At 36.2% G+C, this 24,483-nt stretch overlaps 3 protein-coding genes across 3 annotated transcripts; 1 reads left to right on the top strand and 2 right to left on the bottom strand.

Annotated features, from left to right (window-relative positions):
- The first annotated feature begins 393 nt into the window (after window positions 1-393).
- rbm22 (RNA binding motif protein 22) lies at window positions 394-6,301 on the top strand. Its single transcript, XM_042711055.1, has 12 exons — window positions 394-488; window positions 1,016-1,069; window positions 1,163-1,192; window positions 1,395-1,527; window positions 2,124-2,224; window positions 3,188-3,360; window positions 3,616-3,816; window positions 4,524-4,715; window positions 4,800-4,862; window positions 5,443-5,573; window positions 5,667-5,843; window positions 5,891-6,301. The coding sequence occupies exons 1-11, from the start codon at window positions 435-437 to the stop codon at window positions 5,813-5,815; spliced, it is 1,281 nt and encodes a 426-aa protein (XP_042566989.1). The 5' UTR covers window positions 394-434; the 3' UTR covers window positions 5,816-5,843; window positions 5,891-6,301.
- A 162-nt stretch (window positions 6,302-6,463) lies between these two features.
- Window positions 6,464-15,353, bottom strand: LOC109105768 (myozenin-3). Its single transcript, XM_042711503.1, is given in 6 exon segments — window positions 6,464-6,659; window positions 7,899-8,127; window positions 8,230-8,392; window positions 13,486-13,582; window positions 14,427-14,607; window positions 15,254-15,353. Coding segments are annotated over 6 exon segments (933 nt in total). The 5' UTR covers window positions 15,321-15,353.
- A 1,463-nt stretch (window positions 15,354-16,816) lies between these two features.
- On the bottom strand, window positions 16,817-21,866 carry arl3l1 (ADP ribosylation factor like GTPase 3, like 1). The gene is made up of 7 exons (XM_042711054.1): window positions 21,503-21,866; window positions 21,201-21,344; window positions 18,643-18,759; window positions 18,454-18,498; window positions 17,742-17,747; window positions 17,431-17,616; window positions 16,817-17,268 (listed from the first exon to the last, which is right to left on the bottom strand). Exons 1-7 carry the CDS (start codon window positions 21,518-21,520, stop codon window positions 17,221-17,223), a joined length of 564 nt encoding a protein of 187 aa, XP_042566988.1. The 5' UTR covers window positions 21,521-21,866; the 3' UTR covers window positions 16,817-17,220.
- Between the last annotated feature and the right edge of the window lie 2,617 nt (window positions 21,867-24,483).

Below are 24,483 nucleotides of genomic sequence, written 5' to 3'. Positions count from 1 at the left end.
TAAAAAAAACTGTGAAGAAGAGTCTACAATATACTACAGTACGCTGTAATATTACAGAATAAGTGCTCTTATATTAGCATCTGTGGATTTTAGATTTAAAGGAATGATATGTAATATATAAACATTTATTTATCTGTCTTTGTACAAGGGCAAGAAGTGGTTTTGGATCTGATAATGTCTTACTCCAGACTTTGGGGGAATTGGCATAACCAAAGTAAGTGAGGGATTGTTTCAAGGTTTCAGAATATTACATTACATTACATTAAACTAAATTCAATTCTTAAATCAGTAGAACAGACCTTTTGTATCGAGCTTTTGTATAAATGTTTATGTTAATTGTTTATATTCATGTGTAGCTGTGGTTGTTCCTGTGAGGCCTATAGACGCAAAGCATTGTAGGTGAGGGTTCTGTTGTTCGCGGCTAGGCTGTAGCAATGGCGACGTCTTTAGGATCTAACACTTACAACAGACAAAACTGGGAAGATTCGGTAAGTTTAAATTATTTTAATTCAAGATTATAAAAGGAGTATTACTTATCATGACTGGCGCATTTAAGTTCTTTGGTTGCGCTCTCCGGATCAACGCCTTTTCTAGTTGGAAACGATTCTGCAGTGGCTTAGCGCATGGCTAATGAAAGCCCTCTCAGCGTTTAAATTCATTTCATCACTAGTTTAAAATATTGTTATATACATATACTGTATAAACAGGCGCCGACGTGTACAAGTGTGAAGGTCCTCTTTCCAGTTGATGTTTTGTAATTGATCTTTATTGCACAGACAAATAAACATCCCATTAAAATCGAAATGAAATGAGAAATTAATTATATAATTAGTATATAACTAAAATATAAACGAGTGTCCTGGTAACAAACAGTCTTCATAACATACTATATGATATGAATAATCTTATGTTTAATTATTAATAAATTAATGTTATATATGTAACCTTACAGAATACGTTTATTTTTTTCATGAATAAATGCATGCACAGCACTGATCTTTAATTTTTTTAACAGGATTTTCCCATTCTCTGTCAAACATGCTTGGGAGAAAACCCTTACATCCGGATGGTAAGTTGAATTAGAGTTTCATCATGAATTCAATGGAAATTTAATTTTGTATTTAAACATATTTTCACTTTGTGCTTGTATTTGTTTAAACAGACCAAAGAGAAATTTGGCAAGGAGTGCAAGGTACTGCTGTGTTCATCCTCTCAAAAATCTAAATGTTGTCCTGACAGGGGTTCCCATTTCAGTTTTTATGCCTAATATTCATTCAAAACATTGGTACCTGTTATACACATGGAAACTCAGTCCAATAATCTCTTTAAAATTATCATGTCTTTGCACCCACATTTTGAAAGTGCAGCATGTTATTTTATTCTCAATCCTCTAGATATGTGAACGTATATTTTTTGTGTTACGTTTTTGTACTGGGGTATTTTTTTGTTTTTATATTTCATATGTGTGTCAGACCTGCAGTAAAATGAAGAATGTCTGTCAAACCTGCCTTCTGGATCTGGAATATGGTAATGTTGTAATATGTGGTCTCAAAATATCACTTGTGAATGTCTGTCAAACCTGCCTTTTGGATCTGGAATACGGTAATGCTGTAAATTCACAACATTCAGGGCCAATTTCATCACTGGCCCATGTTGCGTTTCCAAATGCGCTTTAAAAGAGACAGAATTGCAGAGACCTGCAGTTTGCTGCATTTACTGTTAACCAAGCTTCTCTGAAATTCTGAAAACCGCCAGATAAATGCTGTCTCGCATGTAAACACAGTGATGCCTCATTTGATGCAGTGTGGAATAATAAAATGCATGATGCAGATTGTGTTTGGTCAACTGGCTGCTACTAATTGTTTGTAATAGTTTTTGGTCGTCAAAATATCACCTTGAAAACATAGTGACATACAGTATATGCATTTGTTTGGATCATATTTTTGGTATTTACTTCAGACAAATGCACATTGAACTTCTAGCCAGAAAAAAAATCTTTAGAAAGGATAATCCATTCTAGCATTCTCATAGGATAATTTGAATAAATATATAATATGTTCCTTAATAAGAATATTTCAGCGTTGTTGTAAAGATTACTAAATAATATGTATTTTTTTGCACAGGTTTGCCCATTCAGGTTCGTGACACTGGGCTGTCTGTTAAAGATGAAGTACCGAGATCAGACGTGAATAAGGAATATTACACTCAGAATATGGAGAGAGAGGTAATTTGTCTGTACATTACACATTTATTCTTGTTTTATGATGTCTTCATTTGCAAAAAGAAACCTTTCAATGATTTCCACATGGTAACATGGCATAGTGAATGTAAATACTAAACTGCTTTGAAGGGGACATCGGATGCCCATTTTCTACAAGTTGGTGTGATTCTTTAGGGTCTTCATGAAAAGTCTATAACATACTTCGATTAATTTCTCAATGGTTGTGTAAAACAATACCCTTTTTACCTTGTCAAAAACAGCTCTGTTCACAGCAACTAGTTTCAGAGCATGTCTCTTTAAATGGTAATGAGCTCAGCTCACCCCGCCCCTCTCTTCCGCGGAAGAAGGGAGATTTCTAAATAATTATATGAAATATAAACTGTGAGATTTGCTTTTTCTGGAGGTGCAGCTGGATTACGAACAGTGGGCACTGATCCATCCTCAAGTTTGAATTTTTAGCAAAAATGCCTTGAATTGTTCAGAAAGCAGTCTGTTGTAAAATGTTTTGCTCATTTAGGTAGATCGGGGGGCGCATTCCCTTCAAAAACAAAGGTAATCCACTGCATCTTTAGCAGCAAAGATGTCGGGAGTAAATGATGACTGCTATGTTCATTGTTACATCCAACAACAGAACATCTCAATTGCTTAAGAGTCATTCTTGTCTACACCTGCTGCAGCGTTGAAACATTGGCGGACTGTTTATAGCTCAGTCAGGGCCGGTCTATGCTAAAAAGGCAATGTCCGTCAAACAGTCGTGGGAGGGGCTTGATCTGAGAAAGTGCTTATGATTTGTAGGGATTTAAAAACAAGTACTGGGTGGATTTTTATCATTATAGGGTGGTTGTGTACACTGCCAACACACATTTAAGTTCAAACATCATGTAAAAGAGAATTTTGCATCCCATGTCCCCTTTAAGTAATACGTAAAAGTATCTGTGGGTCAAATACTTATGTTTTGGCCTGTAGATCGCTAACTCTGATGGCACGAGACCCGTGGGGCTGCTTGGGAAGGCACCGAGCAGCAGCGATATGCTGCTGAAACTGGCTCGTACCACACCGTATTACAAGAGGAACAGACCACACATCTGTTCCTTCTGGGTGAAGGGAGAGTGCAAGAGAGGGGAAGAGTGTCCATACAGGTGAGCAACACCTCAAGAATATTTTATGGGTGTAAAATCATGACTCATGATTCTTAATTTTACACTGTGTTGTGTCAGAAAACACCCTGTGTTTGTTGTCATGATTTTCATTTTGCTGCTTGTCTTGCATCGAGTTGCTTGCTTAATAAACCTTATGCATTTTTAATAAAATATGCTCAAGGTTTGAATTATGTATGAGTGATTATGAATTTTGATTACATTTTTGACATTAAATGTGTTGCTTTAATATCACAGGCATGAGAAGCCCACGGATCCAGATGACCCGTTGGCTGATCAGAACATTAAGGACCGTTTCTATGGCATTAATGATCCTGTGGCTGACAAACTCCTGAATCGGGCAACCACCATGCCCAGACTGGACATACCAGAGGACAAGTCTATCACCACACTCTATATCGGAGGGCTGGGAGAAGATGTTACAGACTCTGAGCTCAGGTAAACGCTCTTCAGAGTTCATAAAGCTAAAACTATTTAAAATATTTTTGTCAAAACAAAGCTAGAAATATTGCCTTGGCAACTGACTGCAATAAGAAAAATTGCTAACTGGAAATAAATATTTGTAAACATTTGTAAACTTTTCATTTTTAAAGGAAAAGGGTATATATATATATTTTTTTTTTATATATATTTTATATTTTTTTTTAAAAGTGTTTTTGGTATGATTTTGGGGGGGATATCAACATGTTATTTACTTGATTATGTCTATATATATATATAGATATATATATATATATATATATGCTAAATATAATAATTATATATTTCATTACTTGATAAAAATATATAATGCTTTATATATTAATTATAAAATATTAGAAAGATATGGCTATAGATATATATGGCATATAGAAATTGCGTGTAGATATGGAAATTACAAATAGTATTGATATACCTGCAATTGGTCACCTTTTTAAGTTTTAAAGTATTTTGCCTTTACTGGTTAAATATTTCAAATACAGTCACTCAATTGATATGAAGTCTAAAGCTATATTGTTATGTTCTAAAAAAAAAAAATAGCAAAATGCCACTTATGTAGGTAAAGACTGCTAAGTGTATTACTTTGTTAAATTATATTGCAAATGTTGTTTTCCCTTTTTGTGTCGTTTCTTGATTAAAGATTACTGTTTACTTTTTCCACAAAGGAATCACTTCTACCAGTTTGGGGAGATTCGTACCATCACCATTGTTCAAAGGCAGCAGTGTGCTTTCATCCAGTTTGCTACACGGCAGGCTGCAGAGACGGCTGCAGAGAAGTCTTTTAATAAACTCATCATTAATGGACGTCGACTTAATGTTAAATGGGGCAGGTTGGTGTCTAATCGTGCAAGAAAAAAACTGAACTTCAAATGGTACCGAAATTGAAAATCAAACAGTAGCATTTGTGTGGTGGCAGTTCTGATGGTTGTTGTGTGTGGTTGAGAGAATGATGGGGTGACGGAGAGTGGAATCAGGCTGGAGCCGGTGCCTGGCCTCCCTGGTGGTATGTGACAGTCTCTCACACATGGGCATGTTTTATATAATAAAGTAATATGAATGTGAATTGTATGGGTTGCTTTTATACTTTGATTGGGTGGTGGTATGTGACAGTCTCTCACACATGGGAGTGTTTTTCATAATACATTAACATAATAAAATGATGAAATGTAATGCCTATGTATTATTTTTTTGTAAATGATTTAATTATTAATTAAGAATTTTGTTTTTTTAGTTTTTTGCTTTTATTTATTTGATTAACATTTTTTTTTCTTTTAGCTTGAACTTTGAGTGTGGCACTAGTTATTTATTGCTATTATTACTATTTATTTATTTTTGGACCTTGATCCTGTCACACTAGTAAAATACATTTACAATGATAAGTTAAGTGATAATTTAAGATAAAAAATGAACTGACAATTATAATTTATTTATATTGTTAATTTAAGTGATAATTTAAGATAAAAAATGAACTGTATGTTGTTTTATTTAATATAAATGTTTGAAATATTTGTACTTATATTATTATTTAATATAAAATGTAAGCTTATATTAGTATTTTTTTTTTTATACTGCTTTTACAATGGATTTGCCCCCACCCCCTCTGTCTGATGAAGATGCCTCCACCAACTACTTCAACCTGGCTCCCACCAACTCCCCTGTTGTCATGAACCTGGGACTTCCTCCTCCACCTGGGGTTGCCATGCCACCACCACCTGGTGAGTTTCACCCCACTCACTTCCTCCTTCCCCTTTTTTGTAAGCTATGATAATGTGCTTCACTATCCCGTTAATCTTATCTGTTCTTTCCAGGTTTTGGTCCTCCTATGTTCCACACCATGGACCCCATGGCCCCGCCGATGCCCCCTCCAATGGCCATGAGGCCCCCCGGACAGGTCCACTACCCATCCCAGGATCCTCAGCGGATGGGCGCCCATGCAAGTCGCCATGGAGGCCCTTAGATAGTTATACAGCTACCTCACTGTTGAGGTACCTTTGAACAACCCAGAGTGAACCTATTTCATTTTTATGTTGAGGTATGAACAAGGAAAATATTGGAAAAATACCAGCATCTTAGAATTTAAACCATGGCAAAAAGGTTTCTTTTTAAGCTTTTGATTTATAATAACCCTTAATGGTTTCTGTTATCTTTTTGTCAGTTTTTATGTTTTGTATGTAATGATGTGAAAGGTATATCATGCCTTTTTTAGGCCCGAATGGCAAAGAATTAGTTGCAGTGACCAACAATTACCAAGTGGGGGCACTGTTGACTATTTCATGCACCAGAAGTCTTTATTTGTTTGACATTTTATTGTCCTGCACCTCTAGAATATTCCAGGATTCATATCGTGTCATATTCGTGTTGTCCTGAATTGTTTTTAAGACTTTTTTTTTTATGTACCGCTGTCTAGTTTGTGGTTACATTAAAGAAGCATCACATTTTGAAATATTGTGTGAACGAGTATGTAAACAAGTTAAAGACATTGTGTGTAAACTTTAAATTGGTATATGATGGTTCATAATGGCTCAGCTCACAATTCACAGTAGCAATTTAGGCATCTCTCAGAAATCCAGTGTTCAGTTGTAGTTTGGTAAAATAGTTGCGTATGCTAGCTTGAGTGTTCTGGATTCTCTGATGAGTAGTGTATGCAGCGTACTTGTTGATTAAGATTGAAATTGGGCCGATGGCACATCCTGTCCCAGGTCAGGTGTGGCTCTGTGTGAGCCTGCAGCATCTCAAAGCCAGGCAGCGGCAGAGTCCTCACAGTGCCTGCTGTCCCACCAAACGGCGTAGGAGCTCTGTGAAGAAAAACAATGATTGTTGTTCATGTCCCTAAAAATAGTCTGACTTTCCCTAACAGTTGAGTGGAACAAGTCTTGTCTTTTTTACTTGACATACTGATACATGAGCCTGGACCAGCGTAAGGTTTCAAGACACCAATTCTGTTTTAAGGCCTGACCTTAAAACCAACAATTTTTTGGCAGGCAGCCTTACCACGCCAGACATGCTAAGAAGTCTTTTATGTGTAATGTTACCAGTAGTGGCTGATGTCCTTCCTTAATCCAACCACCATTTTGAGGGACTTTTGCTACTTAGTTTATCTACTAATTTATTTGAAAGGGAAGTGGAATTGTGACATTTAAGAAACCTTTTTCTTATGTGAGCACCAAAGCTTGAGGACGTGTACTAGTTGTCAATAGAGTGCAACTGTTTCCTGAATAAATAATAATAATAATTATAGATAATCTTGTTTACCAGTGGAGGACGTGTACTAGTTGTCAATAGATTGATAATCTTGTTTACCAGTGAAAAAACTTTGGGGGGAAAATCAAGGAAATTGCACCAAAAGAACCCTTAAGCACTGCAAATGATGTAATAATATGGGATGAAATAAGACTCAAAATGATTAATAGATGCACGCAAAATTATCCATGTACTGCATACATTTTTGAATACAGGCAAATCCTACTAACCACAACAAATGCCTTTCAATTTTGAGTCTGTGGAATTCGGATTAAAACGATCTGTGCAGCGATTTGTACAAATACAGACATGTTTGCGAATACAAAATGTTCTGTTCTGCATTAATATATCATAAATTGCTCCTCAATCATGGAATTCGGGATCAAATCGCTGCACAATCATTTAATCCCAAATTCCATAGACTCAAATTGAAAGGCATTTGTTTGTGGTTAGTAAGATATATTTTATAGGCTATAAAATTTACGCAGTACATGGATAATTTTGCGTATATCTATTATTTTGAGTCTAATTTCATCCCATATAATCAAGTCTCCCTACACTGTCATACTTAAATATTTGCCATTTGCAACCCATTTTACTTCAAAAACCTAAATTATGTCCAAGGATTTTCAATGGAAAGACATGTAGGTAGCTAAACAGCTATTTGTTAACATTAATCAATAACCCGTGTGGCCCATGTAACATCAGTACAAAAGGAATCAACAAATCATTCACAATAAGACCAAAAACATGCCTTTACAAAGTAACAATTAATTTGGTTTCAAGTTTTCAGTATTTGCTTAATGCTAATATGGGTGAGGGTGTATGTTTTTGTTGTGATGTGTATGTTTTGGAGTTTTTGTTTTTGTGTGGTGTGTTTTTGTGGTGTGTCTGGGGGATGGGTGCTGATGCTAGCCAACATCGTCTCATTGTCAATGGGTTTTTCCTCCCAGGGTGATTGGTAAGACTTTGGGATCACAGTGACATTGAACTTTTCTGGAGGAACCTCTTTTAGAGGCCCCCCATAACCTGTGTGAGAGAATTGAGTGACCTTTAGGATTTCCTTTGACTTTGAGAACAACAGAAACCTAAATGAACCAGAATTAAAGATTCACATAGTGCTGTATTTACCAGGTGCAAGCACACTTGGGATTCCTTTCTTAGCAACCGTGTGCTTTAGTGTGGTGACTAGGCTGTTCTTTCCAGGATGTTTGATGTAGATTTCAGAGGTGAAGCAATCACTTCCTTTCTCTCCTTGCATGGCATTCTGGCCTTGAAGTGTTTCCTCTAAGTGCTAGACAGTGTTTTTAAGATGTTAAGTTATTGCTTAATTTATATACTTGAATGTAATTGTGGAATTAAAGTTTTTGTGAACAGTTCTTAAATGAACTTTTTTTTTCTCATAGTGTGAAGAATATTTTAATAATCTAAAGAAACTTTTGTGCAATGGACAAGCAACTATGAATGCTAAAGGTTCTTCATGGAACCATACTAAACCAGAACCAGTACTGCATGGGGTTAATACTTATTTCAGGGTTGTCCAATCCTGCTCCTGGAGGGCCTGCTGGGTTTAGCACCAACCAGCTGCCTGGAGGTTTCTAGTGGTCATGAAGACGTGATGTTGATGGTTTGATTTGTGTTTGTTTAGGTGTGTTTAATTTGGTGGAGGGTGTTTGTTGGGGTGTGTTATTGTAAGGTGTATGATGGGTCAAGTATATTTTATCTATTAGATTCTTTAATTTTGCTTAGGGGTATCCAGTCCTGCTTCTAGAGGGCCTTCTGGCAGAGTTCAGCCTTAATGATAATTAAACACCAAACTCATCAGGGTGACTAGAAACTTCTAGGCAGCTGGATGGAGCTAAACTCCTCAGGAAGTTGGCCCTCCAGAAGGAATGGACACCTGTGGTTTCACATTCAAACAGCTTCCACAACCCATTTTACTTTTGTAAAATAAAAGTATTGCAACTATTAGTAAAACAGGATATTAAATGAGAATAAAATAGGGTGGGACTTGATTTTATCCAACAGGGATTGATTGGATCATGAAAAGTAGGTGTTCCAAAATAGAACCGGACCTGAATGTGAGAACTTTTGAGGAAGCTTTTTGACATGGAGGCAGAAGGGCAAATTCACCCTGAAGATGATTTCAGCACTTCTCAAAGGTAAATGTTTTTATTCAGACATATTATTTGTTATTATTGCCACAATATTAAAATTAACCCACATAGAATTGTCTTGCCCATTGACATTACCCTAAAACAATAGAATAGCTATTACAAGAACCAGAAGCAGTGCTACACGGGTGTCTTTATATAGCCACTGGTGCTCGTTGGATGTGATGGAGGTAAAAATCTAATTATGAAAGTGAAAGTTGTGACATTTGCCAAGTATGGTAACACATACTCGGAATTGGTGCTCTGCGTTTAACCCATCCAAGTGCACACACACACAGCAGAGAGAAGTGAACACACACACGGAGCAGCGGGCAGCTATATCCAGCAACTCCCCCCCAACCCCAACCTACAACTACTGCCAGCACCGAGACTCGAACCTGTGACCTTCAGGTTACAAGTCCAACTCTCTAACCATTAGGCCACAGCTGCCCCCAAAATATTATGTAGACGAAATACTTCCAAGGCACTCATGTGGTAAGATAAAAAGCCTTTAATGAACTGGGCTTAAATCATTACAACTGGTTAAAAGTAGATCTATGCGTTTCGGCAAAACAGCCTTATTCAGGACACATCAATTGCTCAAACAAGTATTCTTGGGCTAGTATTAATAAATCATCAAAGACAGCTCGTTAATATGTGGGTGTGGCTAAGACTAGCCTCTTAGTACAAAGAGAGAGAAAAAATAAATATATAACAGTGTAGATATAAAATTGTACATAAATAGTGCAAATTACAAAAATGGTAAAAAATCAATTTCTTCATTAACTCCTGAAGACTTACTCGCCCGGGGCGTATGAATCCAAAAAGTCTCTCGGTGTAGAAGCTGTTTTTTCCACCTCTTATTGAACATGGGATAGATTCAATTCCAATCACTTTAAAGGGGTCATATGATGCGATTTCACATTTTCCTTTCTCTTTGGAGTGTTTCAAGCTGTTTGTGAATAGATAAGATCCCTAAAGTTGCAAAGACTAAAGTCTCAAACCCAAAGAGATATTCTTTATAAAACTTAAGACACGTCCACGCCCTCCTAAAACGCCTCGTTCAAACATGCCCCCACATGTCTATGTGACGATGTGGGAAGATTTGCATAACGCTGCCCAAATGTTCACGCAAAGAAAGAAGGAGTAACTTTGATTCCCGCTCTTGCAGCCAGCGCCATGTTGTGAAGACACTGGTTCATTGTGAAAGCGAAAATACTTTGGCCTTCCGAAAGAGGACACAACTAGAAATCAGTGATTAAGTTGTATTTACAACACTGTTCCAGAACAGTTCAACCCAAATATTCAGATGTGTGCAGCACATTTAATGGAGGACTGTTTCCTGATCCTGGGAGATTAGACTACAATGCCTACTGTTTTGATTCAAAGTCTGTAAGTACGTTTACATATGTAAAGGATTTGCCACTGATGATTCAAACGTGAGTTTTGAGCAGTGTAGAGTAGCGTTTGTTGTTTGTCATTTTCCAATCGCAAATGCAGAAATGGTTTTATGTTTACATGATGCATGGCATGATGCAACGCAACATGTAAAAAGACAATATAAGTCATTATAATCCGTAATTATGTCCCCACTGGATGCAACAAATGGCTCTTTTGTAATGGGTTTTATTGTTTTTGTCTTGTCGCACAGGTGTTCTGAACAGGACACGCATCACAGTATGGCAAGGGGCCTAACATTTCCATCACACACTTGAGCCATTCGGCCAATCACAAAGCACTGGATAGCTGGCCAATCAGAGCACACCTCGGTTTTCAGAACAATGAGCTTTGTAAAAAAACGACACGTTTCTGAAAGGTGGGGCATAGAGGAGCAACAATAATGTACATTAATAATGTGTTTTTTTAACCTTAAAATGCATAAACACATTTAATTACACCAAATACACATTATAATGTTCTTTTTAGCAACATCATATGACCCCTTTAAGGGAATTCTCAGTGAAATGACCTCATTATAATGCCTCGCCATAGGATACAATATATTTTTCACACGAATAGCATATTTGTGCTTAGCCACTCTTAGACGCAATTTCCTCTTTTTTTGACCCACATAAAAATTTCCACACACACATTTCTAGAGTATAGACTATGTACGAGAAACTGCAATTAATAAAAGACTTAATTGGATGAACTTTCCCAGAAGACACATCAGTAAAAATATTAGTTCTCACCATATTATCACAATGTTTATACCACCTGCATCTAAAATTTTCTACTAAAAAGCCAAGCCACGTTATCTTCTCAGGTGCACGAAGATGTGTACTACCTTATTTCATATAGTTGGTGAATGTCTATAACTGACCATTGGTTTTTCTCAAAAAATTGCCCTAAGGGTGCTGTCACTTTCGATAATGTTCCAATTGGAATTTATTATATGCTTAATTTGTGTTGCTTCACGGCTGTAAGTTGTTGACAAGAACACCCGATTAAAATCAGTAGAGCATTGTTTCACTTTTTTCTTTCTTACACAATAGTTGTTTCCTATCTATTGATTTAACTTTCTGTGGCCCTGGTTAAAACTTTAGAGTCATAACCCCTCTGTCGAAATCTGCTGGCCATGTCCTGTAATTGAATTTCATAATCGTCTTCTTGATCACAAACGTTTCAGTCTTTGAAATTGGCCATGAGGTATTGGCCAGGGTGGATAAAAAAACTGTTAGGTCTAAGAATCGTATTTCGATCAGTTGGTTTCCTAAAGATCGAAGTATGTAGCTTACCATTGGCCTACTTAGTTATTTTTCAGATCAAGAAAATAGATTTTAGCCACTGAATATTCAAGGCTCAATTTCAAATTTCTATTTATGCCATTAATAAACTGGTGAAACCTGTGCAATTTTGATTTTGAACCAGACCAAATTATCCGGACATCATCAATGTATCTACCCAACATAACAATTTTATCTGAAAAGGAATTATGAATCAAATAAATTTATCTTTCTTCCCGCAGTCCTGAAAATATATTGGCATAATTGGGAGCGAGACAAGCACCCAATGCCGTACCTTTCATTAATGGCTTCTACATTTGAAATAAAAGTACATTGTTTTAAAGGGTCCACTCCATCAATTCCAAACTAAAAGTAGTAGGTGGTACACTTTCTGGAGATCTATCACTCAAAAAATTTTCAACAGCTTCAAGTCCCTCCATATGATCAATATTAGTGTCAGGGATTCAACATCCATGGTCACTTACAAAGATTCACCTGCATTTTTTATGTCATTAGCACATGAGTACTATCTTAAATATAAGACAACAGCATACATACATAAGGTTTTATAAAAAAAAGTCCACACACTGTGATAACGGTTCTGTCATTGATCCATTCCCACTAATTATGGGCCTACCTGGCGGAGTCTCTAAATTCTTGTGAATCTTTGGCAACATGTAAAACGATGGATCACAAGGGTCTTTGCAAAGTAAGAAGTCATATTCCTTTTGGGATATCCAATTATATTCCTTTGCTGTAGAAGATCTGTCAGTTGAATCGTCATGGACTCCAGAGGATTAGCAGTTAAGGCTAGATAATATTTAGGATTGGCAAGTTGTCAAAGTCCTTCCTGAATATATTGCTCTCTCCCCCAAACAACAACAGCGCCTTCTTTATCCGCCAGTTTCACAGTGATTTCCTTGTTTTCAGATAACCACTTAAATGCTGTAGATTCATTCTCGGTGAGCTTATGATTTTTTGGTTTTCTCTGATTAGCAAACAGACAGTCAACTTCATATTAACTTTATTGATATACGACGTGTTTTTTTTATTAGTTATAATTGGTAGGAAAGGTGGTGTTGTTTTTTTTAAATCTTTTTAATGTTTTGTCCATAGCATGATGGTTGTTATAATACCATGTTTTAAGGTGTACGTTTCTATAAAAGCAAAACAAATTCACTTTAGTTTGGAATTCATTTGCAGAGTAGGTTGGGGCAAACGTAAGGCCCTTCGAAAGAACAATTATGCATTTAGGTGAAAGAGCAATATTTAATATGTTAATCACGGTCTCAGTCTCCCTCGATTCCTGGTTTGGATGCCTTCTTGAGCTGTTCGATGATCTTTGCATATGTCCGCTCCTTGTCCTCCGCTGCCTCTGAAGCCTCTTCTGTTTACTTGAGAGTCCACCTTGTATCCGGAATCTAAAAAAAACTTGTGTACCAGAGGGTGCCAATGTAGAAAACGAACCTCCATCATCATCACTACTGTGTAAATTGAATGAAACTGACCTCACTCTTTGGGTCTGGTACAATGGACTTCATCTCTCCAATTATAAACTTTACCTTCTTGATAATCTCTCTGTTCATGTTTGAACTTGGACCACTTCTTTTATGAAGTCAGATAACCTATTCAAATCATCTTTCAATTTCATTTCTAAAGGAAGTCTGTGTTCAAGCGAGTATTCTTCAGAGCATTTTAGTTTAATTCTCAATCTCTTTTTGTGTTTCAGATTTTTGCTTTTTAGCTTCCTCAGTGAGGAGAAGGATGAGATCTAGGGAGCATTTATTTAAAATTGCTTTCGACTAGTTTGAAAAGTCCAAATTATCAGCTCCAAAAGATGGAAACTTCTTAATTCAAACCTGGCAGAATCACTTCTTGTCCCCAATAATCTGATCAAGTGATGATGTGGAGTTGCAATTTCAAATCTTTCTCTGATAACTTCTTGAGTTCAAAAAACTATTTCTTGATATCTGAATTCATTACTCTTGTACCTTCATAGTTTAACAGTATGTCTTGTATGATGATGTTCTTGCCCTTCTCATTTGTGTAGGAAAAGGATGTAGTCGGCATTGTGCAAACGTCCCCAAAAGTTATTATTCTTTTTTTTCCTCTTTGTACTAAGTGGCTAGTCTTAGCCACACCCACATAATAACAGCTGTCTTTGTTGATTCATTAATTAACACTAGTTCAAGATTACCTTTTGAGCAATTGATGTGTGTCCTGAAGAAGGCTGTTTTGCCAAAACGTGTAGATCTACTTTTAACCAGTTGTAATGATTTAAGCCCAGTTCATTAAAGGCTTTTTAATCTTACCACGTGAGTGCCTTGGACATATTTTGTCTGCACAATAAAAAAGCTATTTGGCTACTGGTTAACATTGAGGCCAAATTTATAATTATATTGAACCCATAAGTAAATTGGGTCAATTCTTATTTCATGTTGACTTTAACCCGGTGAACACAGTATGATGTCTTACATTGAGTTGTTTCTTTGATATGTTCTCTAAGGTGAACCTCTCCACTCTTTTGAGTCTCTCGTGGAACATTATAGATCCTCTATTGGACATCAAATTGAGCTCCTCCATCATCAGATCCTGAGGAACACTGATCTTCTTCCCCAGGTTCAAACATGCTGATTTACATGTACAGATATGTTGAAATACATTGATATTAATCATAGAACAACTATCCTTTGACATAACATTACAATGTCATAAACTAGTAATAACAGTACTATAAACTAGTAATTACATGCCATTCTTCTGAAAATTGATGAAAAACTATTTTTATAGACATTTGCAGGTTTTCATTAAGTGTATGATCATTCATAATTAATGTCAGCAAAAGCATGTCTAACATTGTCATTTTGGCTCTCCAATCTTGCACAATATGCACGACTGAGATTAAATTATTAAATTTGACACAGGCTTCTGGGTGTAACCTCAGCCTGCTGTTTGTTCAGTAATGTTTGAGAGGGTTCAGATCTTTCCCAATCAGGCGAGGATGAGTCATGGTCTCCTGGAGCAAAGCATTTGGTCTCCATCTGTCATATTACATTACAAATACTCTTACTGTTTTGGAAGCGGAGTCAAAGCAGTTGAGACATGCCAGAGCAGAAAGTGAAAATTTGGCTCTCTGTTTTCCCTTTTCAGACTTTTTTTTCCCCCACATGTCACAGTGCTGTTGCGTTCAAGCTGATTTCAAAGCTGATTTAATTGAATGAGATGGTGTGTTGTTTAAAGAAACTGAGTTTTTTTCCTGCTTCTAATGTGTCTTACCTCCATCTGTGTCCGAGCACAGCTACCGTTGCTCTTTCTTGGGTATGTCAGTGTATGGCACAGGCATGTTGATATTAATAGTGTCCAGCCTTCAATAAAACTGGTCCAATAAGATTAATTTATTTTTATACTTTTTTCCCCACTAAATGAATCTGATTTGACCCTTTCTTTGTGATAGATATATATGTAGTCCTTTGATCTCAAATCAGGCCTGAAAACACTTGTTTAAACTGAGTCGCATAGATCACAGAACAAACAAATCCTTTGATTACAGCAAAACTTACCAATTTAAAATCCCGTGTTTGCCTTTATGCCAGTCTAGATGATGTATCCTGTCCAGAGGTAGAAATGCTTATGTGAGCCCACATCAGACTCACTGTGGACCCTTTTTTTGCCCTGGTTAGATCAATGTCTTATTATAGCAAGTGCGGTGTGTATCTAATGGGCTTGGATTTGCACAGTGGAGCTTCAGCATCCACACTAATGAAAATTTGATCCACTGGCCATAATACTAAGTGTGCAGACTGGTGACCGGGGAGGAAGGCAAGACTCATAGCCAAGTATGTCTGCCTCTGAGGTTCAATACCTTTTGCTGTAGACATGCCAGGGGTCTGAGAAGGGGCTACATTTTTTTTTCTTTTTTTCAGTATTTGGCTAAATAGAGTGCTGCAGGGATAACCTATTTGTGTAGGCCAAACCTGAAAATGAGCATTTCATCACTTCTGGTTTAATTTGCCTTAAAGGTTTTTTTGAATTGGTTTTTGGTTAAATACTTGAAATTAAGTCTGTGGTTAACACAAGCTCAAGATATATTCACCTTTTACCCTTACATCATAAAATACATCAGTAATACACCATTTGTGATTTAAAGCTTTTTTCTTGTCTTGAAAAAGGCGGCTGCTAACAAGTGGCTAAATGGTACTGCAGAGATTGTTTTTGTACGTTAAACGTCATAACGCCATTTCACAACCTCTTTGTGTTTATAATCACGCTATTGCAAAATGTTGTAACTTAAACTTTAATGGAAAATTATTTTTAAAATAAAAACTGAAAGAGTTGTCAGACGCTTAATGGTGGTGATGTTATAGTCATGTGACCTTGGCTTAGTTTGTTTGTAGTCCAAGTTTTACTTTGTGCTATTTTTTTTAGTGATAGATTGTTTTGGTTAGTGTATTTTTAATTTGTTTAGATTATTTTGTTTTTAATTGTATTTTTGTTTCAAATTTAGTTTATTTTATGAAATAATCAATGGAAGACAATGGAAAGACAATGGAAAAATTCTGTCCGTTTTTTTTTTTTTTTTTTTTTTTGTCAAGGGTCAACCAGGTTGATCCTAACTGTTGGCCTACAAAAATACATATGTGAATTATTTGGAACAACAGCATTTCTTATATCGCTTAAATATGTTTTTTTTTTTTTTTTTTTTTATAAAAAAAATGTTGGAAAAAAATTTTTTTTTTTTTTTTTTTGGAAAAATGTTGGAAAACTTGGTAAAAGAAAACTAGCATAACTAGTCTAGGAACTTGTTCGAAACTAGAGAAAATTTAATTTCACATAATCATACACAAGATGTCCACACAGGATATTCATAGAAACTACCAAATACATTCATACTGAGACCAAAAAAAAACACAACAAAAAAAAAGCCTTACACAAAGTGCAAGAGTTTTTCTCTGTTAAAGATATTTCTTAGGTGTGACAACTATCAAAACTGCTTAAGAAGACTATATATTTGTGATAGACGGGTGCATCTTCCTTATTTTAGGCTGCAAATCTTGCTTGTGTGCATTATTTATGCCCTGGTATGTCATATTTCTCAGAAACCTGACAGCGAAATTTACAAACAGGAAGAAATATCATAAATATAATTACAAAAAGAGTTTTCTGAAGTAAATATTTTATATGTGGATTACAGTAACAGAATAATAAGAGAAATTTTACAAAATAACACTTGGAAATGAGCAGATTCATTTTTTCTTATTTACAATATTGTTACTGATCCAGTTCATGCCATCCTGAAAGAAAAAAAAATATTGTAAACCATTTCCATGATGGTGTTATTGAAATAATGAAAGAAAATATTGTTGTATTAAACTGTTCCTATAAGGGTAAAATACACACACACACACACACACACACACACACACACACACACACACACACACACACACACAAACCTGTACACCCTCCCCAGATATGGCAGAACAGGCCTGGATCTGCCACTCTCTGTCCCGGTATGTGTGCAGGTTGAGGCCTTCGGCAATCTCATTGGCCGGAGAGGCTGTGGCCAGGTCCTGTTTATTGGCAAAGATGAGCAATGGCACACCCTTCAGGTTCTCTTCATCGATGAGCTCTGAGAGCTCCTGAGGAAGACGGTCAACACAGAGGAGTCAAAAAGAGTGTAATCAGCACCACACAGAGTTTAGCAATTCATGTACTATTTGGCCTATGGTTGTATAATGTGTATACTAAGGATTGAACCCAAGACTATGCCCTTAAAAATGTTATTGGGTACCAGCAACTGTTTAGTTACCCACATTCTTAAAAATATCACCTTTTGTGTTTAGCAGAAGAAAGAACTTTATAAAGGTTTGACACAACTTGAGATGACAGAATTTAAATTTTTGAAATGAATCCTTTAAAAATAGGAATTCTTCCAACTGTATTTAATATACATTAATAAAGTTATCTTAAAATTCATGCTTGAATCTTCAAACTCTCATTTTGTTGGCCTGATGGAAATGTCTTTCGCACCCTGTCACTTATCATGTATTTATAGACGGAACGTTCTAAATTTTGTTACGGGACAAGTCCTTAAAAATGTAACTCGGGTAAATAACTAGCATTTCAACACTCTTCAAATTAAGGAACTAATTAATGATGCACAATAAAAAGTTTAAAGCTATTAAAATGTATCCTTTAAAACCAGAAAGGTTATTTTGAAAACATTTTCCATTAAAATCATCTAATATCCCTAAAATCACCCATAGATACATAGAATGAGATCTCCTTTGATCTGTGCTGGCTGCAGTTTCATTCTTGAGACAAAAGCTATCCAGCCTGTGCACATTACAAGTGAAAGAAATTAGGGGCAGATTGCCTGACATATTATTATTTTATATAATATGATTTTTTTGAAGAAAAAGAGGTGAAGGTGTGGCTTTTATTGTATTGGTTTTGTTTTGTGTTGTCTGTCCTGCTGTTTCTTCAAATCTCTTTTTGTCTGCACTGTCAATCACATAAATCTAAAAAAGGGAGAGAGAAAATGGACTATTAAAGAGTAAAAAGCTTTTTGACTGATAAACAAAACCAAAATGCAATTACATATGTGACTGTAAATACTCTCACAACATGGTCAATGTCATTGAGAAAGTTAACTGCTGTCATACCAATAAATCTGTGTTCTCCAGGTACTTCTTCCAGAATGGGCGAATCTTCCTCTGTCCTCCAATGTCCCACACATTCAGCTTCATGGCATCACAGGTCACACTTTTAATGTTGAAACCCTGAAAGAACAAAATTAGCACATGATATAGCTGTGATCCAAAAAAAAAAAAAAAAAAAAAGGTAAGCTTATGCAGTTTAATTAGTAAATCTCCATCAAATTGAATTGAATAACCTTAACATATTTTAACTGAACAATCCTTAATTAATTAATCAATTAAAATTACATAAGGATTATTTAATTCAATTTGATGAAATTTTATTATTAATAAAATTGTGTAAATCTTAAATCGCTCTTTATATTGCTTTTGATTTATATTTGTTGAATTGTGTCTTGAAGTTTTGTATTTGTATCTTTTTGTAGCTTTACTTTATCATTGTGGGTTTAATTGTTATAACTGTAACTTTAATTCTCATAATTTTAACTTTCATACTATCATACTCGTGACTTTAAATCTCACAGTTGTGACTCTGTCCAGAATTGTAACTTAAATCTCCCACGTGACTTTAAATGTCATGATTGTGACTATATATCACAGTTGTGAATTTAGAAACTTGCAACTGTGACTTGATCTTGTAACAGTGACTTCATGTCTCACAATTTCAACCTCTCACAGTGTGACTTTAAATCTCACAACTGTAACTATATCTCACACCTATGACTTTAAATCTCACAGTGTGTCTCACAATTGTGAGATTTAACTTGATTGTGACTTGATATCTCATAACAGTGCCTAAATCTCAGTTTCGACTTCATATTATCTATCTTACAATGTGATTTTAATCTCACAACCTGATTTTAATCTCACAATTGTGACAATATATCACCTCTGTAATTCATTTCACAGTTGTGACTTGATATCTCACAACAGTGACTTTAAATCTCACACTTTTGACTTTATATCATGATGTGACTTCTCTCACACTGTGACAAATCTCACAATTGTGACTTTGTATCTCACAAGACTTTAAATCCCAATATTGTGACTCTATATCACAGTTGTAAATTTAATTCTCACAACTGTGACTTTGTCTCACAGTTATGACTTGATATCTCATAACAGTGATTTTAAACCTCACAGTGTGACTTTATGTTTCACATTGACTTAAACCTCCCAGTGTTACTTTATATATCCCAACTGTGACTTCAATCACATAATGCATCTGTATATCTCATAGTTGAAACTATATATATCTCATAGTGCGACGACTTCTTATATTAAGTATTTCTTATTTTAAACTTCATCTCATAGTTACCTCCTTAGTTTTTTTTTTTTTTTTACTATGAAGCAGAAACAGGCTTCCATAATGAAGGCTTGATTATAGATCACAATCCTAACAACACCACAGACAGACGCACAATGTATTTAAACTCTCCTAGTCTAAATTTATCCTGCCCCTGACCAGCCTCCAACTACTGAGACTTTATGGTTAAGTAATCTTTAACCGTGGGATTAAAGACACTGTTGTGGTGCTATTCTTAGAGAGGATCTTCTCTTCCTTCAGGTCCTCAGCTCTTTACAGCTTTAACTGGCTGCAGCATATAATGTCTGTTAACAAAACACATGATAAATAGCAAATACTGTAGTCTCACTTTACATATAGGTCCCAGGATATTTTAAGTAATGAAGTAATGGTTTACCAACATCTTAACTAGTAGCAAGATGTGTGTAGCAGAGTCCAAAAGAATTCATGCTAAATATTATGTTAACAGCCATCAATTGCAGCCACTCTACAAATTTTGAATATACTGTCAATTAATGATACATGAAATTCAGACATTTATAAATTGAAATTAGAGACTTTTTTGTCATATGTGTTGTCTCTATGGCTGACTTCATGCTAATAAGTAGCACTAATACACACAGTGATGGCGTGCTCTATCACTGACCACTCAACAGTGCAACCAGACTGACCACATTTGATCCTATTAACTTTCTTGGAAGATTGAGATGTTATCATGTCTATTTATACCATTTATTTTTTTTGGATGGTAAATCCCATCAAGTGGTTAGCAGTGATTGTAGTCTCATGGTTTGTAGGTGAAACTCAACATTTAGTGTTATTCAAGATGCAACTAAAGAAACACATTGGTTTCATGCCAAAGAATGATTTACTGCAATCATTTCCAATTCTGTATGGTATCTAAACTGAAGTGTAACTGAAACTTAACTGAAGTGTCAAAGGAGAATATTTGAGAATATTTCTACTGAATTTGTTAAACAGTAGAAAAGCGTAAGAAATGTGTTAACATTCCACACAAGCTAATGACTTCACACCTTTCAACAGCCTCAGCAAATTAGACTGAATTATTCATGAGACATGTTTTTGCCATTCATAACACATGATTAAAAAGTAAATGTACATTCTGGAATGGCAAAGGGCTGTGCTGGTTTCATAACCACATGTGTCCTGGTTGTCAAAGTAATACTTTTTTTAACAAGCATATTAAGTAAGTGCAAGAGCAAACTGGCAGCTAGCCCCTAGCAGCTGCTCTTCTCACCTGAGTTGGAGTGATGGTGTTCACATCTTCCGAGGCGAGTTGTTTTAACAAAGTGGTTTTTCCAGCATTATCAAGGCCAAGAAGGACTATCCGCAGCTCTTGCTCTGTAGTGCCTTTTAGCTTCTCAATGACTGAAAACAAACCCTTGAAAACAAACATTTGTGCCTAAAAGGTCTAATTAAAATTTAATTTTAAGTTCCGGGTACATCCACAAAATCTCCAGTCCATCACAATGATGTGTATAACATGAATAAACAATTCTTTGATCCAAATAGGCCCCTCAAGCAGCTTGTAACACGTACCTTTTGGACTTCTCCCATGGTGCTGTGAATTTTGTGGTAGGAAGAGGATGTGGAGAGAGATAAAAAGGCGCAGCTACATTCTATATGGGATATATCCAAGTAGCGTTTGGTTTTCTTACTGTCCACTGTTTCTGTTTGGATCCTCTTCCCTCAAAATACTTGTTCTTCACTTCACAGGGTGCAGTGCCTTTCCTTCTATATGTGCCTGGCCTTCCTCATATGTGACATAGAGGAGGATGTGGAGGTGGGTGAAAGTGGGGGAGGGGTTGGATTAGTAGGCCACAATTAGCAATCTCTCCACCCGCCTCCCCTCCACTCGTCTCCTCCAGCACATCTCCAGCATTAAAGACTTACCTGGATTATCCTTAACAACCACCTGCTTCAGGACAGGCCTCTGAGACTCTCTCTCTCTCTCTCTCTGTGCTCTCTTCTAGTCTTCACCAGGTTGTCTTCCTCCTTTCCTCTAAGCTTGATTGGCCCTCACATCTCACTTGTTGTTTTCTGAAGCAACAAGTTACAAGAACAAACAAACTAAAAAAGATCTCATGCCATTTTCAATACTTCTAGTTATTTAAGTGAATGCAGTTAATGCAGCTTCACAATACCTCTCCTAAGCAGCAGAGGGCAGTAGTGTTTATATTTGAAATTTGGGTTCTTCAGGGTGTCATGTGAGGTAAGGGAACAGTGTTAGGGTGGGGATCAAGGGATTTGGGTTGTCTAATAGATTGCTACAGGGATGACATACTTTTGTAGGTTAAAACACAAAAACACAGAAATGAGTTAGAATTTAAGCACTTCCGGTTTCATTGTCCTGTTCATTGTCCTTTTATTTTTTGGTTAAATGCCTGAAATTCTATATATATATATAGAAACCCGATTCCAAAAAAAGTTGGGACACTGTACAAATTGTGAGTAAAAAAGCAATGTAATAATTTTAAAATCTCATAAACTTATATTTTATTCACAATAGAATATAGATAACATATCAAATGTTGAAAGTGAGACATTTTGAAATGTCATGCTGTAGCGTATCAGGCCTGAACCAGACAAATTAAAGATTTGATCGTGAGCATGGTTGAAACAAGAGAAGCCGAATTCCTTGGAAAGGCAACAGGATGTTGTAAATCAACTCCTAGCACCACAGCTAGATAACCAACCAGCTCTTTCACAGAACAGCTTTCAGCATTAACACCATTAGAACAATTATTGACAATTTCAATTCGAAGAAGAGATTGTCAAATTTGGGGCAAGTAATCAAAGAGATGCACAGCGTTACCATCACATGTAAACCCAAGATAGTTATCATGATCACAAGCTCTTTGGATTGACTTCCCCCACCTCGAAGGAAACCAGACTGAAATTCCTAAGGAGACCTGTTAACCTCTCTGGTCTTCACAGGACATATCCTTACTCCACATAATGGCAAAGAGAATGCCTTCCAATGCATATGTGCACCAAAATGAACTAAAAAAAGACTTCTAAATGGATATCAGTCCATTGCTTAACTCCATATCATACATGTAACCCACACATTTGACTATAATGTTTCTAATCACTTATTGTGTATGTCTTTTTTAAATAACTCTTGAATAGCTTAAGGGATCATATTCATGTTTAGTATGTGTGTGTTCGAATCTTCTTGCTTGAAACGTTTCTGACCATCAGTTATTTGTTAAATGTATCATATTCTTGTTATAGGAATCATGTCCAAATTATACCCTGCAAGAGCGGGAACATTCGGACCACGTGCTTGATAAGATAACATATGATTTATTAATGGGTGGGACAAACATCGCAACACCCCGAGAAAAGACAATATCTAATTGGTCAAGACAACATTTGAGGTGTGGCCAAAAGGCCAGTTTAAATACTCAGGACACCATCAAATTTTGCTTTTAGCCTTTGCTTTTAGCTTTTAGCTTTTAGCTTTTAGCATTTAGCTTTTAGCTTGCGTTTAGCTTTTGCTATCAGTCATGCCGGCTTTTAGCCTGCTTTTAGCTTTTGCTTGTAGTTTAAGCTTTTAGACATGCTTTTTGTCATCACTTTTAGCATTCTTCGAGCGGCATTCCAGCGTGCTTCGGCCTGCACACCTGCTACTTAGCCACGATGAGAAGAAACACCACCTAGTCTCGTCAAACTTTACTTCTGTTCTTTTACTTTAGTTTCTTTTCTTTTCCGTTGAGAGTTCGTGTTCTGAGTTAAGTTTTGTAACGCCGTGTCTCCGAGTCTGACCTCGCGTGCCCGTCTGAAACTTCAACCAGCCCACAACTCTGCATCGTCAGCCTACGCCCAACCACGGGCTCCCAAGATGTCACTTCAACGACTACTGAACTTCCAGCCAATCAGCAACCTCGGGAAACCCCTTTTCAGCGACAACAAAGGGAACCCCGTTACACAGGCAACACAAGTAGTGTACCTCCAGACTCTGATCTGTACTGGTGTTATCTAATATAATTTTAACCTAATTGATGAACTCAATGCAAGGGTTAATTTAAGTGATTAATGGTTGTTCATGTCTATGCAATTTCACGTATTGCTGTAAACTTGGGATTTCACATTTTCATTCTCTTAAACTCATTCTTTCCTAACGTTCTATCTTCCTGCAACTTGTGTGAATGTGTGAGTGTGTGTGCTTATGTGTTAGATTAGTTTATATGTCTTAGATTTATCTAATAAAGCCTTATACATATTGAAAAGAGAAGTATCTTGTGTTTTGTGCTTACAAGTTAATGTCTTAAACTGCCGATCTTGTTACTGTGCTAATTAATAGTGTTTTCACTATACTTTGGATATTAATATCCAGCGCAGATTTGATGTTAAATAGCTCGTTCAGTGAATCGCTGGCCGTTTCAGTGATCAGCCGTGAAACAGTGATTCTGTTCAAATTCCCTTTAAAATCTTAAATGATTCCCTTTGAGCTAAATTGACCTGTTTCCCTTACAATGCCAAATATTGGCTCATTTTGTATTTCATGAGAGCTA

This window comes from Cyprinus carpio, chromosome A21, assembly GCF_018340385.1.
Source record: "Cyprinus carpio isolate SPL01 chromosome A21, ASM1834038v1, whole genome shotgun sequence".
Classification (NCBI taxonomy): Eukaryota; Metazoa; Chordata; class Actinopteri; order Cypriniformes; family Cyprinidae; genus Cyprinus; species Cyprinus carpio.
The sequence above is the reverse complement of the archived record's forward strand: the minus strand, read 5'-3'. Positions and strand labels throughout refer to the sequence as shown.